The sequence below is a fragment of the Acanthaster planci genome, linkage group LG08, assembly GCF_054643075.1.
Source record: "Acanthaster planci isolate LZ-2023a linkage group LG08, COTS_SCS, whole genome shotgun sequence".
NCBI lineage: Eukaryota > Metazoa > Echinodermata > Asteroidea > Valvatida > Acanthasteridae > Acanthaster > Acanthaster planci.
Genome location: NC_141784.1, coordinates 2,684,164 through 2,707,770, shown reverse-complemented (window position 1 = coordinate 2,707,770; position 23,607 = coordinate 2,684,164). Strand labels below are relative to the sequence as shown.

General features: G+C 44.5%; 1 protein-coding gene across 1 annotated transcript in view; it reads left to right on the top strand.

Annotated features, from left to right (window-relative positions):
* The first annotated feature begins 324 nt into the window (after positions 1-324).
* LOC110975976 (uncharacterized) overlaps positions 325-23,607 on the top strand; it is a 38,501-nt gene continuing 15,218 nt past the window's right edge. The window contains exon 1 of the mRNA XM_022228866.2: positions 325-1,949. Coding sequence (XP_022084558.2) covers positions 1,388-1,949 — 562 coding nt within the window. The 5' untranslated portion in view covers positions 325-1,387. The remainder of the gene's footprint in view (positions 1,950-23,607) is intronic.

The window sequence follows — 23,607 nt, the reverse complement described above, 5'->3', positions numbered from 1 at the left end:
TGAATGCGCATGCCAGACACGTGACGCAGAACACCCGAACGGCTGATTAATATTCACAGGCTACATCCATAAGGGATAAAGGTGTTTTTTTTTTCCTTTTTGTCTAGCACTGTGTCCAAATATTTATCACTGAAATGTGTAACGCAGTTGGAATAGTATACAAAATAATTTGTCAAACCATCAGTTACCGCCATTTTTGTGATAAGAGCTTTTTTTGTAAATGGGGCAGAGTTAATTTCATATTCATAATGCGAGAACTGGCAAGTCACTGCCAGCGGTCGGCCTGTGGTGAGCAGCCGCCGCATGTCCCTGGTGTTTACAGAAGGACAACCGGTGTTATGACACACAATGAGCAGGCAGCGTCGTCGATGACTTCATTTGTGTAATTAATTTGTCCGGGCATCTCTGTCTTTTTTTCTGCTCTTCCCTCAGCGACTGGTCTTTTTTTGTGGGGCTGATGGCTGCTGGGCCAAAGGAGGTGGTTGGTTTGAGCGGGTTGATTCCGTGCGTGTTTTAGCCGGTGGCAAAGCCTTGCCTTGTGTATTCGTCTCCCTCGTGATATTGGCTCAACCGGTTCGCTCAAGAGAGCTCGGATGCGGAGCGCACGCTGCCTCGCACGGCCCGTCTGTTTTGCGTTGACTTGCCAAACCAACCGGGTATCATTTTCTCTGCAATGCATGGTATCAGTCGACACTCATCCAGGGTTTACCGTTAGGCTTTGCTCTGTTGACACCGCTATTAAGTCCTGCCCGCCGATTTACCGTCGAGCATCACCGCCGATGACCGGCTACTTGGGACCCGCCGAGATCCATCGGGTGGCTGGAGTGTTCAATGTATTTGCGACTTTGCGCGAGATAACTCCCCCAGATTGCCGCGGCAAATCGATTGAAGCCAGGGTATTACGAGTTCTTGTCAACACGTAATTAAAATCCGTAATTGCCGACTCGCCTATCAACAACAGATTATGGTCGACTTCTAGATATCCAATGAGGCTGCCGGTGCGTCCACCAATCGCGTGGCGAGTTTGCGTGACGTCGACTAGCTGATGGCTCTCATAATCAAAAGGCGTGGGCATGCCCGACAGAGTTTGATATCTATTTGATAGAGAACCACCGATATCTGCTTAGATTCAATAGGCATTGCTCAGTTATTATAGAATGTACTACAGTCGTGTCACATCTTGACATAGTTCAGTTGTGGGAGAAAGAGACTTACTGTCGATTAGAGAGAGGAGTTCAGTGTGGCCATAGCATCGTCCCAGTTTGGATGCATCATCGTTTTGTTAGTGCCAGCTTACAATCTTCGAGCGCTCGAAGTTAGTTCGGGTTTTCCATTATTTCACTTACTGATTTCTGGAAGTGGGACACCACAGTAAAAGGAAACCAGAATGGAAGGCCACAAATCTTTTTCCATTGATGCTCTCCTGTCGAAAGATCCGCCGTGCTCAGCCCGAGCCGTGAAGCCGCGCAGTCCGACGGCTGCTACTGCCGCTAGCACGCTGACTGCCGTGCAGTACGCGGGAATCCAGGGCCAACTCCAGGCCGCACTCAGTGAGCGCCTGGCCTACTTCCACGCTCACGCCCCGAGCAGCCAGAGCGCCAACAACTCGGCCCGGATGCTAGCTGCAGCTGCCACGGGCAGTATCATCCCCAAGCCGGGTCTGCTCAACCTGCAGCCGCCCGGCGTGCACGGCCCGGCGTCCGCCGTGGTTTCGTCCAAGCACAGCACGGCCGGCGGAGTGGCGGTGCCTGCCATCTACGCTCACCCGCTGTACGCCGGCTACCTAAACGGACAGCATCACGGGATGGCTCACCTCAGCGCCTTCCACGCGGCTGCTTCCGAACACATGTTGATGAAGGCAGCAGCTCATGGAGCAGGTCTGCCTGCTGGAATTCCTATGGATCTCATCCGAGGAAACATGATGATGCAAAGAATTGGAGACTATCCTGGTAAGTCAACTTTAGAGGGTTTTCCAAAGTCCACATTGCTACATTAGCCTACAGCGATATAAACGCATGTGTTAATATATGTGATCTTTAAAAATAAATAGTTTTTGAGTCCCGATAGCTTCATTACAGCATATTCACAAAAGCGGGGAAATATTAGAATTGGGAGAAACACAAGTTGATGACTTCACCAGAGCTCGAACTAACGACTTTCATTCTTAACCTCTATTAGAAATGAGGACATGGTAGTTCTATTTGCCCTAAAACTCCCCGAAACTTTCAAGAGTGGTAAGACTTTGTATCATGCTTGACGTATTTGATAAATACATGGTATCTTTGAAATTGCCGTAGATTATTTTTACTACCATTTTCACTGTTTGCACCTATTCAACGTACACTTGTGACCGCAAGATTGGACTTTTACAGTTATCAACTATTTACAAAATGAATTTTTTTCATTTCCCAATTATCAAGTTCGTTCCCCGAAAAACCTTTGTCGATGTCTTTATTAGAACAAAATAATTCTAAATGCAAATGCAGACATAGGCTGTTTGAACCAGATGTCTGCTGAAGCCAAAGCGAATGTTTCCCTTCGAAGACGAAAATCAAGAATCCAAATGTTCTCCTCGTGTGTCCGTCAAATTTTCGCCTTTGCGCTCCCTTCATACTTACCGACTTTCTTATTTATTCTGTTTCAATCAGTGAAAACATGAAGCTAGAGCTCATCGTGAAAGAATTCTTAATGTGTGTACTGCATTTGCTGAAAGGAGCCTTAATTTATCCCGCAAATGAAAATGAAATTAGCTACCAGGCTTTAACGGCTGCCGGCTGTCAAAAAAACCCTTCACAGTCTTATATCGCAAAGGCGAGCTGTAGGCAAGCGCGCATTCCTGTCGTGGCTTCACATCGTCCAGCAGGCCTCTTTTGATAGTCATGTTTGAATGCAGAGTTGCACTCTAGGCAGACATTGTTAGATGAGATTACTGTTGCCACCACATTTCCCTGATGTCTTTATCGTGTGTATATTTATTATGCACCCCGCTTTTAATCTGTTTGTGCAAGCCTCTATTTTCTCTCACTTCCATGTTTCTTCTTGTGAAAGAGTCCGTAGACACTCGCTGATGATGGTGTTGCATTAACGGTTCTCTCGTAACTTCTGCCACCGTGCCCTGCACACGTGCTGCTTAACTTTTGGGCTTTTTTGTCGCTAAAGGAACAACAAGTCAACACTAAGGGTTACATGCTCAAATTGTGTGGTAAAATAGACCGGTGGTGTCAATATGGGAGGGGTCTCCCCTCACAGCTCACCAGCAACGCAACGCAGCGTAGAATGTGCTTAGGCCTATGGGTTTGTATTTCTTCCTTTCCCCGATGTGTTGTAGGCAGCGATCGGTTGAGGAGGCTACATGAAGGCGTCATCTTTGAGATTTTTACGGTCAACTCAATCTGTCCTTAAATTGTTGCCGAATCGAAAGTAACAGAAAAATTGAGAGTATTGCACACAATCAATGACAAAGTGGACAGTGTGCCAGTCTTCACTTCTAGTAAACAAACGGCGCTTTATGCATGCATGTAAGCAGAGTAACTTTCATCAATCTGGGAAATTTGTTATTATCTTTATTTCTTAATTCTATTTAGCTGGTGTTTTCAACATCATCTTTTGCCATGCAATAGGGGAGAGAATACAATGTATGCCTATAGCGGCCAAAGTGAGACGGCAGCACAAAACTCTTCAAAGTTGAAGTGCCTTAGATATTTAGTGTATGACATTCGTACGTGAATATTATAATAATAATAATGCAAAACACGCACCGGTAACGGGTAGTTTAAAACAGTGAGCTCGTTAACTTCCATTGCACGCCTCGGCGCGGTGACATCATGCGGCAAGATGTAGATAACGTATCAGTAAAAAAAATCACTACTTCTTCTCAGCAAAAGGCAAACAGAAGCTGTGAAGACTACCGTTGCGGTCCAAACTTTACACACAATTGGACTGGAAGTGTTAATGTCAACTTTAAAGATGTTTCGGTTTCAGTGAAGATGATTCTAGGCATTTGATTATCTGTATCGGATCAGCCCAACACAGAGTAAATGAACAGAAGGAGCGGATGTAGAAAAGGAATTAGGAATGGCCAGGAATGAAGGCTAAAAATTGTATTTAAATGCCTTCCAGCGAGTATGTAAACTTTCGATCCAACTGTATTGACCATCGGCACCGCCGAGCGATTTATGCACTGTATTCAAAAGCGGCATTACATAGAAATGTTTAATCCAACCGGCAGGGGTTCAAAAACAGCCCACTTATCACTGGGTATGCATATCGAACCCGATTCGACGCGAGCGTGCACACACATGAAAGTAAATTGAATTCACGAACAAAGTTTCGATGAGTCTCTTATCCAGCAGTTAGCCCGGGGGTAGGATTGGGTGTAATTCCCCCATAGCTGCTAGAGGAAGAATGTTGGGATACCTTGGGGAACTGAATGAGAATATCCTATTCATCGTCTTTGAATTTTTTTTTTTAATGCCAGAAAAAAGTATCTGGCGGACATTAAATTTGAAAGGAAAAATCCGGGGGGGTGGAATTCTCCTAAATTTCTTACATCGTCACCCAGAAACATTACCCCCATAAAACCCTAGATCCGCCCCTGCTATCCTCAGTGTTTGACACCGGCCCGAATTGCATCACAAAAAGGCCGCGCCCAAAATGAAAGCACTTGCCGTAATTCACTAAAGCCAACAAGAAATAGGATGTTTTTGAAGAGTGGGCATGCGGCGGAGGAAAAGGTTGTGGGTGGAGACTAAGAAAGACGCTCTACCGCCTTTTGTCCTTCTTTACAGCCGGACCAGATACATTATTTTTTTAGTTCACAGTAATCGTCTTCTTTCGATTTACCCCTTGTCAGCGGCGTTTTAGCGGGGGCATTCCCACAGAGAAGCAAACAACGGCGATGAAGCTTTTGTTGAGACTGACATTTTTCTTACCAGCGTAAGCAGATCTGATTTTTCCTGTGGTTGGAAACAGTGTTTAGAACGTGCTTTTTGTTCATCGGGCGCGAGGGGATAGACAAGTATACGGACAAGTAATTGTAATGTTTAATACATTGCCGTCAAACACAACGACCTTAAGTTGGGTTCAAAATGTTTCTCTGTGAAAACTCGCGGTGAAGTTTGAACGACGCCAACTCCTCATCCGCAAAAAAAGAACTTACGACGAGGCGTATATACGGCGCCGGTCAACCGTGATTCGGCAGGTATATTGACACAGAAAAATCGATGAAGTTTCCTGAACGGCAATCATCGGCTGATTTCGCGTAATTAACTCGACTGCATTTGTGTACATTGCCGTGGTGTAACGTGTTCACACCGAGCCGTTGTCCGATGTCCGGTCGCATTGTGCTTGGTCCCTTTTGGGAGAGGGCGGGAGGTTGGCCGGACGAGCAATTTTTGCCCGCCAATAATTAATTGCCAAGCGTTTGCGGCGGGAAAGTAATGAAAAGCTTATTCACAGTTCCCTATATGTTTTCCAAAATTATTCTGCTTCGAAAATTTGGTAACAAATTGGCAAACCTGAAGAGAAGCACCAATTTTATCAGTTATTAAAAAATGATGCGGATGCTAACCACTTTGCGACGGACAAACCTTGCAGTGGATAATAAGCTTTAACGAAAGTAACAGGTTTTATCGTTTCCCAATTTGACAGCAAAAGAAGTCTTTCAGGTGATTTTTCCAAGGATATACCTAGTCTGACTTTCCGCGAAGTACGTAGATTACTACGACTTGGGTTTAAATTAAAACTAGGATGTACATATGCATGTAAATTCGACTGCTATTATCCTTAATGCTGCCGTAATGCAGCATCGTGATTTGAAAATGACCAAATCGTGACCGATTATTTGTAATTACCGTTGTGATCCAAGGACACTACATGTCGCCGTGTCTCAGGGTTCTGTGCATTTCCACAGTTTGATCTGCCACTTCATAATGAGCCAGAGTGGAACTCATCCTGAAATCTGTAAACTTGCACACTACGGCTGAAATTTGCAGGGGAGTCTACAGATTAGTACTGGTAGTGCATGCAAAGCCACACCGTGTTTGCGCCGAAAGAGACAAATGCAACTAGGAGTCCTGGTTTTTATTGACAAAATTTTCCATATCTAGTCTTTTCTCCGCGAAACCGGTTCCCTCTGTAGAGGAAATGACACACCCGTGGTGCATTGGAACTTGACCATTGCCAGCCCAATTATTCCTGAATCGATGAGTACACAAATCACGAGAGTAGTGATAGTCAGACAGTTTCAAAAGTTTCTCTCTCTTATAAAACAAAGTAGTGAAAAACTATAGCAACCAGCACTTTGATTTGTCCACTACTTATTGATGGGCAGGATACCGTCCCAACGCACTAGCCAATCAGAGTGGAACACATAATATTTGCACAAATCTGCGAGTGGAAGACACTTTATATGTCCTAACAGTTCCAACTTTAGCGGTCGGAAGAGAGAGAGAGAGAGAGATGAACCGGGAGATAATTTTTCTGGAGTGCAGCCGCGTCAACGGAGAGTTAAAAAAAATGACGAATTCGAAGTTTGACATGACCACCGGGAAGAGATCTCCTCAATAGCTGTATTTACTCGGCGGCTTAGCTGGTGTTTGTTTCGGCTCTGACAAGATGATTCGCACAAAGTGCCCTTTTTGGACAGAAATGACTCGATACACCTCGTGGAGTGTCTCTGGAAATTGGCTTAATGAATCCCAATTTGCGCGGGCGATGTGAGAGAGCCAGGGCCACTTGAAAATGCTTTTTAGTTTCTGCAACAAAAGGAGACGAAAAAAACAGAGCGATTTATTTAGCTGTCTGCCGTCCGTGCTCTCTTCCGAGCGCGGCTCAGCTCTGGGACTCACCGTGGCAGCTAAAAGCGTCTAACACCCGGCTGTGTTCATTTCTAATTAGAAATTCGTCAACTCCAATTAGGGGAAGAAACACCAGCCGGTCGGGGGAAATCGACCGGTATCGGCTGTGCATACTTTGGACGCGAGACTTTTTTTTCTCTATCTCTTTCTCCCTGTATGTTATGAGGAGTACGCCGGCCGGTTATTGCTTAATGACACTGTAATAAATGATCCTTTAGCTAGTATCGATGGTCTGCTTTGGCTAAATAGAATGCAATAAATTGTGCTTCTGACTGTCAGCCTTGTTTACCTGCCCACTTCTTTATTTTTTTTCTTCTTGCAGTCAATCGGTCGAGGTGTAGGGTATCAAAATCTTATCAGAAGCGTTTGCAAAATGAAATCACCCGGGCATCTGTTTGCTCTTTTCCAACCCAGATCGTTTCTTTTTTACGGCTGAGGGGCTTTGCGGTTCATTTTAATGAGAGAAATCTAACCCATTTGAAAGAACGCCGCTGGAAATCATTTACAATCGTCCTGCTTAGTTTGTGTTCACCGCTATTGACTTGATACTTGATGCTCATTGTGCTGATATCGATATTCGAAAATACAGCTAATCGATATAAATACCAAAGTACCGAGAGTAAGCATGGACATTTTGACATAATGATGGGGGTTGATGTCTCTTGGAATCGGAAAATGTTCGTTGACATAACTTATAATGTCGTATAGTTATACTTCTCTTAGCTTGCAGCGCAAAGATTAGCGAAAAAATTAATAGGATCGTTTATACGGAGTTTTTATATCCAAATTGGCATTGATGTGAACCTGAGATATTTGTTGATTTGTGTGCGTACCTCGGTTACTGTTCTGAGTCACCAACAAGCTGTTATGATTTATTATATTTACTGCAAGAGACTTTCTATGGATACGTCAGCTTTAAAAAAAAAGTTTTGGAGTGCTTAAAATATACTGTCACTCCTTATATGAAGGACTCACATTGACTTATTGTGCCTGATCGGAGGCAAACATGCTGCTGAGCAAGTGGAATTACCCCAGGCATCGGGTTTTTTTCAGGGGGAGGGAAGCTTCTTTTGGAAACTGGATCTAGATTGGAAGGAGCCTGCACCAATTAAGCGTCAACCTCATCACGACAAAATTACCAATCGTGACCACGATTCAGGAAGATTAGTCCGGATAGACTCGTGGCCCACTTTGCCGGTAATGTGTCTGCCCCCATCATGAATACAAATCACGGTTCCGGGTAAGACGAGAACGTGTAGGGAAACAGGCCAGCAGGCGGTATCAACCATCCGGGCCCAACACTCCACACCCCCCCCCAAACAACAACCACCCTTTCTGGGCTCCATGCCGCAATTTGCCGCCAATTTGTAACTGGGTGAAAATCCTTAATGTCATAATGGCAATGAATTTACCACCACTAATGTAGGTAGGCTACTCCAACCCCCTCCCCGGCAATCGTACACAAGCGTGCTTTCAAATAAGAAAAGAGAAAAAGGGAGATGATGAAAGATTGGAATTATGTGGAGACAACACTCCCGTGGCTGGTGTCATTATGGTGATGGCCAATGGAGCAAGGCCTGAGCGGGCGGTGTGGAGACAAGGGGCATAGGGTGGGTCGCGTGTCGTCTCCCCCGCAGGGAGGGGGTGAGCGAACGGGTAGAGGAGGGTGGTCGCGGAATGGGATTGGCACACTTTCTTGGTATTAATGCGATTGTTGGCCCTTTTGAGATGCCGAGAGAATAGCGGTGTATACACACAGTGGGAACCGCGGATGGCAGACTCGAGGAGGTGTTGTTATTATTATATTGCCGTTGGTGCTCTACCGTGGGCGGTTCCTAATGGAGTAGACTATGTGAAGTTTGGCTTTTGAGAATTGAGCTTTCACTTTTTGATAGGAAAAAATGACGGGCACCGGTGGTAAGGGGATTTGCGCTGGGTGGTAGCGTTAAGGCCCGGCATTGTGTGTACCGATGCATTTCGACACTAGGCGTCCAAAGTCATATCCTCACTCCCAATTTACCTCCTCTCCTTATTGGTGCATGGGGTTGGGGGTTCAGGGGCCAAGTTTCCACCCGGCGACAAGTTGCCAATTGTATTTTCAAGATGTATGTTTCCATTGGCGAGATGTTAATTTACATAACGGGTTTTGCCCTTACCCACCGTATATATTGATAAACACTGTATGCTCAGCGCTTGTCCGAGAGCTTGCGAAAAAAAGTCACAACCTGACTCGGACCGGCCGGTCGAGTGGTTAAGACGTCTGCACTAGTAAGCAGGAGGTCGTCGGTTTGAGTCTCACCCGAGTAAGTTTGTGAATTTTCGCAAGCTCTCGGACAAGCTTTGAGCATACAGTGTTTATCAATATGTACGGTGGATAAGCTCAAAACCCGTTATATAAGCCAAATATATTATAGAGGAATTGGCGCAGCCACCCATCCATTTTAGAAAAGGTACTATCACGCATTTTTCTTGAGGATAAAGGATTCTTGTGTGGATACCAAAAAAAAAAACCAAAACAAAACACACACACACACACACAAACAAAAACCAAAAAACCCAGTCACATTCATAAATTAAATCCCATCACCCCCTCCCTCGACTGAAGACCTGCCTAGGGTACTGCTTCTCTTTGAAATACTATTTAGCGACCAACAGCTCCAAATCATCTCCTGTTGTCGCGTCTGGGAAACTTCTTTGGGACTGCATGTTGCGATTCAGCCCAACATGAATGTCCATACAGTTAACACCCATACCCTGCTGACGACTTCGTCCTTTGAATGCCACATGACATCATGAAGACAGGAGCATGGTGACACTACAGGGTGAGGTGACCATTGACAATGGCCTTGACGGTGACTGATGATGCTGCTACAAACGTGAGCAGTACGGATAAAGGGACATAATGGTGACAGTTGACGGTGGTGAGACGAGTGATATCGTGAGAGGCCGTTGATTGTGGTGACGACTGTAGTGTTGCTTTTCGCTCGATCGATGATAACTGAAATGCAGCTAATTATGGAATCATCGTAGCTTAAGGTGATTAACCTCAGGGTTCAATTGGAGCAAGTTTTCTGAATGATCAATAAGACGATGAAAGTTAACGACCCCATCACCACGAGGCGAATCGAATTCATAAAACAACACTGCTCTCTTCAAGTCTTTTCAATCAGTGAGATTAACCAGGCTTTCCCGTAATAAACTCGTTAGCGGCAGTACAATCGATAGGCCTAGACACCTTGGGCCCCGTGCCCATCTGCGACGGGTGCGAGGCACGATTCCGTCCGTACGGCGGGAAATGCAGCCTATTGGACCAAGTCTACATATTCATATTGACATCGATCACATGACGGCCTCGACATGAAACTGCGTGAAACTGCAAGATAGCAACGGCTACTTTATCATGAATCGGGCTTGGATATCATAAATGTGAGCGTTTAAATCCAAGACGATGAAGGAGTTCGCTGTTTGCGTCATAAACTAACAAAAAGGCATTTGCTCAGCAAGATATTCTCTTCAACAATGGCTAAAGTTTCATTCGCCTGGATAAATGCTCCCTGGAGATAAGACCATCGTTGCTGAAACTATTAACAGTAATAATTATTTCGTACAAACCAGCCATTCAAATAACACAGCTTATATTATTCCCCCTTTTCAACCAGAGGATGCAGTGGACTGCCATGTACATTTTTTTTTAAGAATTGAGGATGTCCGTAAGCTCCCAAGATGTAGGCCAATCCTGTAGTGTATAATGTCTTGAAAGGGAAATCGACCGATACGTTTCTAAAGCCTGTCCCAGACGTGACAGTAAACACCATTCGCTGTTGCATCAGACCACCTGGGCCAAACGCGAAGAATCTTGTCCGTAGCACATCTATGAGAAAATAATTTGATATCAGTGGGGCGCAACAACAGCAAATGAAGCTAAGTCTGAAAACTACTTTACGAGGAATTCGCAGGCATCTCATCTCCCGTTTGAGAACATTTCCAGGTACCACACGCTCCTCCATTGTTAAAGAAAAATGTTGCTGGGCACATTCACCCTGTCGTCTTGTTGATAGCGGCATATTGTTGCTGTATTATAATTTTGGTGCATGCTTTTGTTATTGATAACCTTTTTGTGGCCACCGGTGCCAAGTCTGTTGTTCGCGTTTGTGGTGTGTGGCATGACCCAAATCTATAATGCGAAAACTAAAGTTGACTATTGAAAACAACAGTGCAAAATAAATTCAACTGTCGGTTGGAAAAACTTTCTCATCAAATGGGATGGAGTGAACATTTTAAGGGGCTTACTGATAAACACGATTTGAAGAAATATAGATTGAACAATTATATATAAACACTACGATGTTTCATTCTGAACTCCCAGTATCATCACTGCAACTTTCTTCTATTACTGTTAGATGCAAGGACATCTGTTGTCTAATTGCAGACGCTACCTGTTACCTGGCCTTTGCGACATGCTAGAAGGTCCACAGCTAGAAATCAAAAGTACCAGACCGATATCGAATGAGAAGGAGTCCCCTTTTGTGTAGTCGTGACAACAATTCCAAAAACATCTGCGCTCACACAGCCAATAAAGAATCTGTGATAAATTGGAAATAATTTGGCAAATGACCGTCTGAACCAGCCGCTCAGCTTCCCGTAATGTCACTGATTAATTTGGCTAAATCGCAGAAAGATGTGGACGACTTCCGCAATAACTCGTCACTTTGCGCCATTCATAATGCCCCTTAACGACGCCCATTACCCGTCCAGTACCAAACCGTCGCGTGTGACGTGTGTAATGAGCCGGCCTGGCCCCTAGTGTTTCCTTGGCCGTATTTACCCACTATTCTCCTCGGGGAGGTTCCCCTCAAACACTGATATCACGGTTCAGGACACCTCCACACCACCGATGTTATGATTGCCGAGCCCTCCACCGAGGGGTCCACGGTGTCTCGAGTCCCTCATCTTCCACGCGGTGTAAAATTGGTGCAAGTGTTGAGTATTGGGGGCCTTAATAAAGGCCGAAATTGGTGTCATAATGGGAGCTGAGAAACCCCCCTCTACATAATGATGTTTCTGTTATGCTGGGAAAAGCCATCGTTGTGTGGAGAGTGCAATGTGGAAGCCGATACGGTTCCCCCTGCCAACCTGGACCAGATTCCGGCGCTTAAACACGGCGCGCAGCCGAGCTCGTTGGCCTCTCGTCCGGTGGAAAACTCGCCTTTACCACCCCCCCCCTCATTTTGGCCCTATTCTTTGCGTGTCAGCGTTTGCCTTTGCCCATTTATTGTATAATGAGGGAGTAACGCTCTCTATATCCCCCCATCTCCCTTTTCCTCTCTCTTCCCCCAGGAGTTCACGTCTCCTCATATCCAGACATCACTCGCTATTTATTGAATATACACGCCGCTCAGGTTTCCCCGTCTTGATTTCAAGCCGACCGGCCGGCCTGCCGTCCGGGGAGAGGAGGCACGGCAGAGGCTGGGCAGACCCTGCGCAAGCCGTGATAGAGCTCCATTCGCTCATCTCCTATTTATTAATTTGGTGTGATCGGAGCTGGAAATACCGGGCCACTCGTCGGAACTGATGCAGAATTAGGTCGTGCTCGTCCCGGTCCGTTTAAATTACCGTAAATTGCCGAAATTGGTTTTTGGCACAGGGTTGGTTTCGGTACGGAGCAGTTTCTGGGGGAGGGAAAGGGTTAAAAAAAATCGGTGGTAGGAATTAACGTCTTTTTGACAACCAACCGTCCCGATGAGTATAAAAAGATCCAGCGTCGCCAAGGCCGTGTAAGACGAGTTAAGCCCTCCCCAAATCCCAGCGCTACTTTACAGGTGACTTAATTCCGTTCGGGCTGAGCGCGATAGCGTGCACCTTTTTAAATTCCATGTTGGCCATTTTACTTATCCTGTCAGCAAGATGTGCCGTGGAACATCTCCGACTGCATGTGAGCTTCCCTATCCAATTACACTCCTTACTTTGGCAGATCGGCTTTTCATTAATTCGTGTACGTTGACGTAAATTTAACAAACCCGGGATCGGATTAGGCTGAAATTACAGAACTGGTCGGGACTGACTTGACATTTTTTATCACTTATCATGACTTGAAGTGGACTGATTATATTAATTTATTTAAACCAATTGATTATGGACTTCATTGTTCCCTAAACCGATTTTGTACGCGGAACTTACAGCAAATCATAATCATATTTGTCTCTGTTTTTGTCATAATTTTACGCCTTGGTTTGTAGTTTAGCACAGGAGAGAATAGAGTGCCATCTATGCTATGTACAAAATATTTTGAGTGGAACCTTTCATCGCACGAATCCTACTAACGCGGTATTGTTAAGATTTTTAATTTATTTCAGAGAAATGGCGCATCTTCCACACAGAACGTCTGCCTTCGCAGCAGTCACGGTGACACGTGAATTTCATTCTGCAGTCTGTATACCGCAATCCTGCCTAGAATCATCCTTGGAAAAATGTCTTATTAAGTCACTATTAAATTGTGAAGATTATGAGCAAACTGAATCACTCGCTCAAATTTGTGAAAAGTCAGAGATGTTTTGTTTTCTGTGAAACAAACGACGGCGATCAATCTCTGGATGTGGAAGGAAGTGCAGTTCAGTATCGCAAGAAAAACTTGGCAGACCTCTTGCGCCGATTTCATGTTGAAACGGGTGGAGAGAGATAATATTTGTCGGAGATAATGAGGCCAGGGCCCGTTTCGCGCCAATAATTCTGTTTGCCACGCGCCCCACTTTACTTCTTGTCCTCCCGCGGTAAATTGGAAAGATGCGTCACCCCCTTCGCCTTAGACGGACGGCGCTAACTTGTTTGGGGCCCCCGGATCGATCGCCGTCACTTCCAGTGAGCATTAAAGAAAATTCCCTGCCTACGATTACTACAAATTACCATGAAATTCGACACAGGAGAGGCCCATTTGCTTAATTTGATTTGGGGACGTTGGCCAGCATTACCGCGTTGCCCGCCCGAAACGGCCGAGTGAAATTTGTTGCCCTCCGCCAAACTGATTTGGTAAGCGATACCGTCAAGTTGAAGATTATTGAAAGTTTTAATCAATTCATGCGGACCCAAATGGTATGATTGCTCCATATTTCACGGGGGGAGGGGGGGTTAGCTGGGGCCGCATAACGGACGGGGCAAGCGAGGGAGGGAGAGACAGGGGAAGGGGAGATCTACAACATGTGTGGCTCTTTAGAGCGTCAAAATGGTGTAATAACATTATCGCCCATTCCGATACTGTTGGAAAGTGATGAAGCCCCTTCGAGCAATTTTTAATTTTACAAATTGCGACTGCTAGGGTTTCAGTTGAGGGCTCGGCCCGGGATTGGTCGCCGGCGCCACAGTCGACCCCGAAGTTATAGAGTGCTTGAAAAAAAAAGAGAAAAAGGGAACAGAAAAACGAGGAAGGGATGGGAAACATCACTCACGAACTGAAGTGTCGACTCGTTCTGGTCGAAATGCGAGTGAAGTCATCAGCCCACGCGGGTTGATTACACGCGTAACGATTTCTAAATGCCGCCAAATTTTGGTCGGGCGCACTGACAGCCACGGGTGAGACGACAGACACTTTCTTAATAACATCCCCGGCCAAAATTACGGGAAAGGTTTATGGTCTCTGTCGTCTTGTTTTGATAGTTTCTGTTCGGTTGAAAGACGAACAAATCGGTTGTCTGCCGGCAATCAAGTCGGCTTGATCCAGCGCAGACGGTTGTTTCAAATTGCCACCCATTACTTGAAGGTGTTAAAAAGCGAAAGACTTTTTTTTGGGGGGGGAGGGGGAACATAAACTTGCAGGGATGGATCACTCAGAGCTAAATCTGCTCTGTGGTTGTAGCTTCCCAGCACCACCCCTGCCAGCCTGATCCAGTTCTCCATACAAAATGATTGTCTTGAAGTGTGCAATTTGGTAAAACAAAATTCAGGTCGTTAGGAGAGGCACATGGATACCATAACTACCAAGTACCAAAGGGTACAACATTATTACTCATAGCTTGTGAGCATAGCGAAGCATAACAGGTAAGGGTTATCGGACTTCAGGACATAATTTTGTAATGATTTTAAATGGAAAGTTCACTGGAATAGAAAGTGTTGTGCATCTGTGTTTGTTTTGTGTGAAATGGCTGTTAGGGGTGTATTTACAGAACGATTATCATCCAGGTTTTAGTCGGAGCAAACTTTCCTTTTCGGGAGGAAAATTACGACAGGGGAAATAAAAAGTAAACAAATTACACCCCATCAGATAGGCCTTTGTCTACTTTATTAGTGCATGTTAATATTTGGAAAGTGGGGAACATTAGCGAGATAGAAATCGAGCGGTCGAGTCTCATCCAACGAATCGAAACTTCGCATCTCTTCGTAACTATTTTGGTTTTAAAAAATAATTTCGATTTTCAGAGCAATTGTTGGCATCACACAAAGTAGCACCGTTCACAGTTCAAATGAAAGACCGAGCGATGTGACAGAAGTAGCTTAATTTTAAGACAGTTTAGTTATCGTTGATAATTGGCCAAGCGGCTAGTGCGACGGCCTTGATAAGGGAAGAGGCAAAAGAGACAGATGTACCGCGTAATTGTTTTCAATGAACCATGTGTGAGATACACCAGAATATCAATAACGCATACACCCAAATTTCTGCTTGTCGCTCAAAATGCAAAGATGCCGCCTACGAGCCAGAGGGAAAAGTACAGACAAGATTGCTCGGCTCACATATACTCATGACAGCGTGGAAGCATTGTGTGCAATAAGCCTATGAGCAACATCGATTTGCCGAGTAAGCGGCTCACTCAACCAGCAACGCTGGTTGACGACTACCAAAGCCTGGAATCAGCTATTCTACATGTATTACTTAGAGACAAATTCTGGGGATCCCGTTTCTGTCAAGCCCAAATAAAGTTAATGAACGAGTGCAAGGCTGTTGAAATCTTATTATTTTCAGTTTACATGTTGTTCAATTTGCCGTTAAAGCACCATTTCCGTTTATTATGTATTTCATTTTGGCATGGTCAAAGCGCCCTCTTTCGGGTAACGATGCACATCGCCGTTTATGTTGCATAATGTCAGCGAGTTCAAGGCCAAACTCGTCTTTAGAAGCAATGTTCCGCTAGCTTTCTGCTTAATAGATTTTCACTTCTCACAACTTAACGTTTCGAGTTAAATTTAATATTTAACATTCCTCTTTGTTCATCATTTATGTTTGTTTTACTGAAAAGGCTCCTTTGCAGATGATACGTCAAACACGTTTTAAGGAGGAATTTATTTGTTGTAGAATGTTTCCGTGATTTGGCATTATTATAAAACTATACCTTTCTATAATCACAGAGATCTTTGTCACAAAGTCTTGACACGTAAACAAATAAACAACCAAAAGCGAAAAAAATAAGAGGGATTTATTCCATCGTACTGAATAAAATACGATAACAGATATAAAAATATTATTGGATGGCTACAGCTGACACTATGATTTCCCCACTCCTAATTGCCACACCAACGAGTGCACGGAAATGATGGCCGTATCGAAGCTCCTGGGGTTAAAAAAAGTACTGGTAAAAGAAGTTTATTTGGCCACTCGACGGGGACGTGATCGTCCTGAGGAACCGCTGGTCCACTCGCCAGTACATCAAGTTATTGTCATTATTTGGCGAGGGGTAGCTCTGTACAATTGGCACGCACGCCCAAATACCCAGGAACCCAGAATTGATGCGTCGGGAGGCTCTTCCCATTCATATGAACTGTTAAGGTTAATTCAGGCGCACATCCTTTCATTAATGATATTTTTGGAGGGGGGTCTTTTTTTCTTCCTGAAGCTTACGGGGAAATGACAGACAAGTTGCAGCTCAGGTTATCATTTTTTTTAACTTTCAAAATTCGCACTGAGCAAATATAAACATGTACCGCTGCACACTTCCGTCGAAGGGCTTAGAGGAAACGAGCCCCCCCCCTCATAACCCATTGCTTACCGATTCGCTCAGATTAAAGCGTTCTCTGCAAATATAATTACGGAATGCAAAACTGCAATTTATGGATGCGGCCGCCCGGGCGGTCGGTGGCGTGTGATTAGGACGCCGGCTGATTGTCCCTCCGTTTTTGTCGACATTTCACCGTTGGTCATCATCATCGCTTCAACTCACCACGTCGGCGGGGTATCCGGGCCAGAGCAGTGTAGATTTGGAGAGAGGAATTCACATCTTTAGATCAGAAGCCATTTTGGTCCCAAATAGAGCCGGCAAAGCGCACCCTGATAGATATTGGATGTAATTTTTGTGAGAGGAAGAAGTCGAAACTTGTCGAAATTAGATCTGCCTTTTGCCCATTTAAGATCGATTAGTACAACTGTCTGAGTGCAACAGGCACACGACCTCATGTCGCCATTCTCTCTAAATCACGGTTTGGTCTGGGGCATTAAGCGGTATTAGGCAGTGCCAACAGTAGTTTAATAAGAAAACCGAGGGAATAAAGAGAACAGAATATTTCCAAAGGTGTCCTTTGCTCCCAAAATGGGGAAAATCCCATCACGAATGACCCAGTAATCCCCTCCGCCTCCACAAACCACGCCCACAATGTTCCCAACCTTTTCCCGTCATTTTTTAATTGTTGGTACTGTTGTTGTGGTTCCTCTTCTTCTTGTTATTTTCTGAAAATCTTGATCAGACCTCCTGGACAAAGAAACGGGAGTGGAGTTATTCTGGCGATCTCAGCGTTTCAATTATGCCCATCGTCCCTGTTGGTTGACGCAGATCGATGGGAGCCGCGAGAGGACAATGGCTACTGTCAGGCGTTTGTCGATATGCGCTCAGGATGTCTGTAAAACTGGCAGACCCTCAGCCCCGGATTAGACTTGATGACAAGTCGTTGGAGCGGTCTTGGTGTTTTCCCAGCTAACTTTAGTTGATATCCATTGGCACATAATACAAAGCGTTTCAGCAGTGAGATCCAGTAGACCTTTCCACTGATAAATTCTAATGTATGTGCGCATGCGCATAAATGGCACGTGGAGGCAAAAAGCTTGAGCAGCCCACTGAAAATGTACAGGGGCATAAATTTCAACGTCATTTCTGCTCAGCTACTGCATTTTTTTCACCTCCGTCTTTAGAAACCCTGTAAAATTACTATAGCCATTACTTTCTGGTCTATAGAAGGATTTTACACTGCACTAAATGAAAGAAAAAAGTCAAAAGAAATTAACTAGGCTCCTTTCCGATAATGTCCAATTAAATAGTTATATATTTCAAGTACTATGCATCACTCGCACTACACTGAATCGCGGGCTGAACGCAGGGTGAATTGCGGGCTAGCTTCAGACTGGTTTAGGTTTGTTTCACCACGTGCGTCGTCGACCAAGAATGGTCGCATGATTTGTTTTATAGCTCACACAGAACGGAACCCTACCGATTTCTTTCGCTCTCTTGCGCTTCAAACGAATGACATTTTTCAAGTTTTTATCTTCAAAAATTCCTCTCACACCAGAAAGTAATAGCTATAGTGATTTTAGAGGGCTTTCAGTCGGGCACGTATTTCAAAATGCTGCACGCTCACGCCCATGGATTCTCTTACACGTCACGCACGCGTAAATCTGCGTCGCGTGTAAACACTCTGAATAAAATCCTAATTTAAATATCTCACCCTAGGGTGGGATATTTAAATTATACAGTGCTGGGGTTAGATCGCGCAAGGCATCGTGGGAACCAAAGAAATATGGAAGGGCTGCGTAGCACCGTGATCAGAATATCGACAAGAATATAATATTCAGCAATTTGCTTGCCCTGAAGAAATACTCAGTTACCGAAATCTCGGCAATCACGTATTCCAGAGCACTGATTTGATATTATATTCTTGTCGATATGGCGGGAACCAAAATTGCGCGGCAAGATCGTAACCATGGGAACGAGGTTGGCTTTTTGCCTCCACATGCCATTTATGCGCATTGGCACATAAATTAAAACTTATCAGTGGAAGGGTTTATCCGGTTTGTGACTTCGTTACAAAGGCGGACCGCCACGGTTTGCAGGCTTTCATTGGACAATCGCTTAAGTTGCGCATTAACTTCCGGTTCCACCGTTCCATGTAAACGACGATCAATGTACATGTACATGTGTACATGTATGTAACTATGTGTAATGCGCGTGTGCAGTGGGCGAAGTTTAGGCTGCATCTGAATCTGTTGTCTAGAGCTAGGTCTTCGCTCCATTGAAAGTAAGCGGAGACGCGTAGACAATAGACCTAGCCGTAGCTCTGGAAGCCCGTTTCGGACACGGCCTTACACTGAAGTGAAGTCACACTTTCGAACCGGATGGCGCAGTGCTATGCAAATGAGAGGATTCATCCATTATTTAAATGGGGATTTCTTTCAAAACTTCGATGTTTAACGACGAATGCACTCAGCTAGGTTAACTGTGTATTGCAATAAAACGTACCATTGTGATTTTTTTCAAAATTAACTTGAGTCGTCTATACCCTATAATTTATTTTGTAGTGTTACACAACACAGAGTACAAACCCTTGAAGTAATGACTACATGCAGTTCATGCCACATTGAGTAGGTCGGCGCAAAACGGAGGCAACTGGAAAATTACCGACTCGTCAAATCTCATCAGCAAGTTGACAAATGTACCCTTGTCATTGACACACAATGATGAATATCCCTCTAGTAGCTGCCTAGACCAGGCTGTATAAGATTGCTCATAAATATTTATCCGGTCTGGAATGTCAACCAATCAGAGTTCTCGCATTGAATCCACTAGATCGTCAAATTATTATATTGTTTACAAAAATGACCACTTGTTCCCAAGTTGGTGGTTAGTGTTGGTGATCCGCAAGTTGAGGATGAACCAACCAACGTCTCCGCACAAACGTAGAGCGTGCACCGTGTGGATGCAGCGATATTGCTCTTGGAAAACAAAATCAAATCAATCACCGACTTGGTACCAACTCTACCTCCGCAAAGGATCACTTCTCATCTCTAGAGGTGGGCCATACCCCCTAAACCGTTCTTGTGAAGGACTCTAAAATATATAACCGATGCCAAGTTTTGTTACAATTTTAATAACCACATTATTATTTGAGGTTTGTTGGTCTTTATTATAGCACTGACCATCATTGGAAATAAGTTGAAAAGCTTTCGTGCTCATCTTGGTATTGCCAATTTTCCATTCGTGTTTTTAAAATGTTGTAATTATAGATATTTGAATGTAAATTTCAGTTTTGATAATATAGAATAGAACAACAACCATCAACAACTGTTCCTGTAAATGTAAATAAAAACTACAGCTTTCTTGTCTTCCCTTATCATACATGGCTTTGGACTATTACAATAGATTGCAAAGTGAAGCCAGCGCCCCCCATGCATAAAATTCCATGAACAATTACTGTGCGGTTATATACTCTGCTAAGACTGCCCTGTTAATTTATCATGGCGTGGTATCTATAGAACAACCGGTTCAATACTGGTTAGTGTTAAATCAACACTGTGCAGTGTTCAGTCGACCCCGCACTTTGTGCAGCGTGGGCAATGCTAAATGGTCGATGAGTTATGTTTGATTGTGGCCTATAACTGCCCTGTCATAATACACTCCAACCCACCGGTTTATTTTTTCAGCCTCACATAGATCCAATCAACTAATGTGTGCCTCCTTGGATCGTCTTGGACTCCTTACTGGACCCCTCAGGCCTTAAAACGCTCCGTCCAGCGAAGGGGGGGGGGTCACGGAATAGGTGGCGAATACTAAACTTTGGGGTGTATGAACACATGTTAGTCATTCACGATGCAGATTTTCTCCCTCCAGGACGCTCCTCTGAATCCATTTGAAGGGAACCAAATGGAACCCAAGGCAATCACAGCCCCGTTTCATGTGAAATTTATAATGGTCTCTCAGCCTCTTGTGTCTGTGTAAGTTTACATTACTCTATTCATCATGGTCTTGCGCATCGCGGCCAAGGATGGATCCAGAACCATATTTTCCGTGGTAATTTTTATTGAGGGGACCAAAAGCTGTGATTTTTGAACGTGTAAACTCTTCATGGTCTGTCAGAGGGCTTAGACTAAATTTGGGGACTGTTTAACACGCTTCTGGAAGGCCGGGAAATGAGAGAGTCCTCCAAACAGTCTTTCTCTAATTGTCCCCCCCCCAAAAAAAAAACTGTTCATGGGGGTCTCTACCCCTCGTCCTCCCTATGCCCCTTCAGTCAGCCATTTCTGTTTCGCAGGGTGCTAATTTCAAACTACTCGCTCATCCCAACGCTAAAAAACGGCAACAGTAGATGTCTTTCTCTGAGTCATTAAATAATTATGTCTCCATATCGTTTTTGGATGTTACAAAAAATAAAGACAAGTTGTTTTAATGGAAAATTTGCTCCAAAATATAGAAGCTGTAGCTGCCTAATAGAGGCCGACTCTGCCATCTGTTGTAAGGATTTTACCCCCAAAATGAGGGATTCCAGAGGTCTGCTTAATTTTAGCAAAACCATAGTGAAACTATCAACACTCTCGAGCAACCATTCCCTCTTCTTTAATTGTGCAACTTCTGTGCTTTCGCTTTCAATAGACACGATTCACTCTTTTGTCAAATCTTTATAACATTAACTTAAATAAAATGAAATATGTAGGAAAAGGGGAGACGTGACGATCAGAGTATCATGCATTTGCTGTATTTCTTTGCGATATCTTGTTTTTGTTTATACTGTCAATAAAAGTGCCTCGAAATAACAAAATCTATTCTTGAAACTGAAATACTTTCACAATAAACTAAAACACTTTTTCATGAGTTCCAAATGTTGAGTAAATTATGTTACGGTATAACGTCTATCATTGTATGCCATCATGGGGATAGTAATTAAATTAGAATAGTTAACCGAAACAATCGGTTTTGCTGTGAGGTATTAAGCATTCAAGCGCAGAGAACTCCATCACCGGTGACTTGTCTCCAAATTGAAACAGTCATCCATTCTAAACGGTTTGTATCCATCCCTCGATGTGACAGCATGAAGATGTCCCTTAATTGATTCGCCAATGATTTTAATCAGCCCGTTTGGAGGGATAACCAAACAGACCCGGAGTGCATTCCCGCATCCGGTTCCGCCGAATCCAGGGGGATGGCCAGTACTCTGCCGGCTCCTGCGGACTACTGGCGTGCTCGTCGCGCGTGCGGCCCGTTTGCTCTAAACCTCCCCGCCAAGCCGCCCGGGCACGGTAAACCGCCGCACATTCGGTACGCGACGTAAAACGGAGCTCGCCTGTTTCTGCCGGCATTGTTTGTCTATTGCTGTATCTTTTTTTCCTCCTTCTCCGTTACTGGGGGGTTGGAGAGCACTATATTCCGCTTTCGCGGAGTATAGAGTGTCTCGGCGCTCATCATCTATAAGCCCGGCCAAGCCGAGCAAATGAGAAGGGGGACGGAGGGCCTTCATGTAAGGTAGACATTTTAATTGATGGGTTTCAACTCCCAGACAATTATCTGCGGCAATTGCCGACGATTTGCAGCAGAATAATGGCCGGGCCTTGCTCATTTGTTAAAGTCCCCGCAGCCCGAGAGGAATATACGACTGTTGACTCGGGTCCTGTCCATCCAAATCCAATATAAACAATTGTTGTCAGAGAAAACACTGTTTAAAAGAAAGGTGAAAGCAGTGATGGGGCTGATTAATCAAGCTCTTTTTTTTTTTAAATTTCAGTGGTTTGTATAGTTTGCACTGTATTCAAAAGCAGACTGTTTGGAGCTCCAGATTTCGCGTTCAGTTTGAACAAACTTGGCGTTATAAATCTTTTAAAAAAATTGACCGATAACTGTCAGAGTACTCTTATGTCTTTGACTTATCGAGGGCAGAGAGTTATGTTCACTGAATTAAACTGGAAAATGAATTGGAAAAGAGGACGCCAAATGAAAATAAAGTTTCCGCCCTTGCTTATCGCTCTGGAGGTCGTTTATGTCTGCAGTGATAGGTACACAGAGGAACAAATTCCTTATGAATAGAATCCAAAACTCCTATCCACACTCAGAAAGATAGTAATTGAATAAAAGCCAAATGTTGCTTTGACAAATTTACTCTGGCCGCTTGATGGTTTTCTGGGCGCTTATTTCTCGCCATTATCGGTCCATAATTCCGTTTGCATTTCTTCGCCTCTTCTCCCTCCCAAAGTGCCGTGCCCCGGCGCAAAGAAAACATTAGCGGGCCTGGGCACGCAAGCGAGCGTGCCCCGCATCAAAGATCGGCGAGTTTAGCAGTCGGGGGGGAGCACGGGCGCATCGGCGATGCGCCACTGATGGTCCGCCTAATGGTACCCACATCAGGCAGCCCAGGGGACGTGCCGAGGCTGCGGATCTGTCAAATCACTGCCGCAAATGAAATTTAATGGAGGATAGATTGGACTTGTTCAATTGTTTCTCCCCTTACCGTCCACCATGACGGGGAAATTGGGCAAACAATTCCATCCCCACGTCGGCGTTTTCTTCGAGTCTGCTATCTTCTTTTCTTATCTTTTTCTAAAGAAAAAAAATGCACTTGCCGGGGTCTTTACTTTATATACATTAAATTCATTACACGCCACCCCACGTTCATAATAAGACAAAACCCGGCACTTTTATGCATGGAGTGTTTAGAAGTGACACGTACATGACGTGACGCCGGCAAAAGGATGCGAAAGTGCAGGCCGGGTTAACTAGTGATAATGATGTGATTTCATTGTTACCAGGGTTTATGTCAAAACCCATTAAAGATGGCCCGCTGGTAAGCACACACACACACGCTC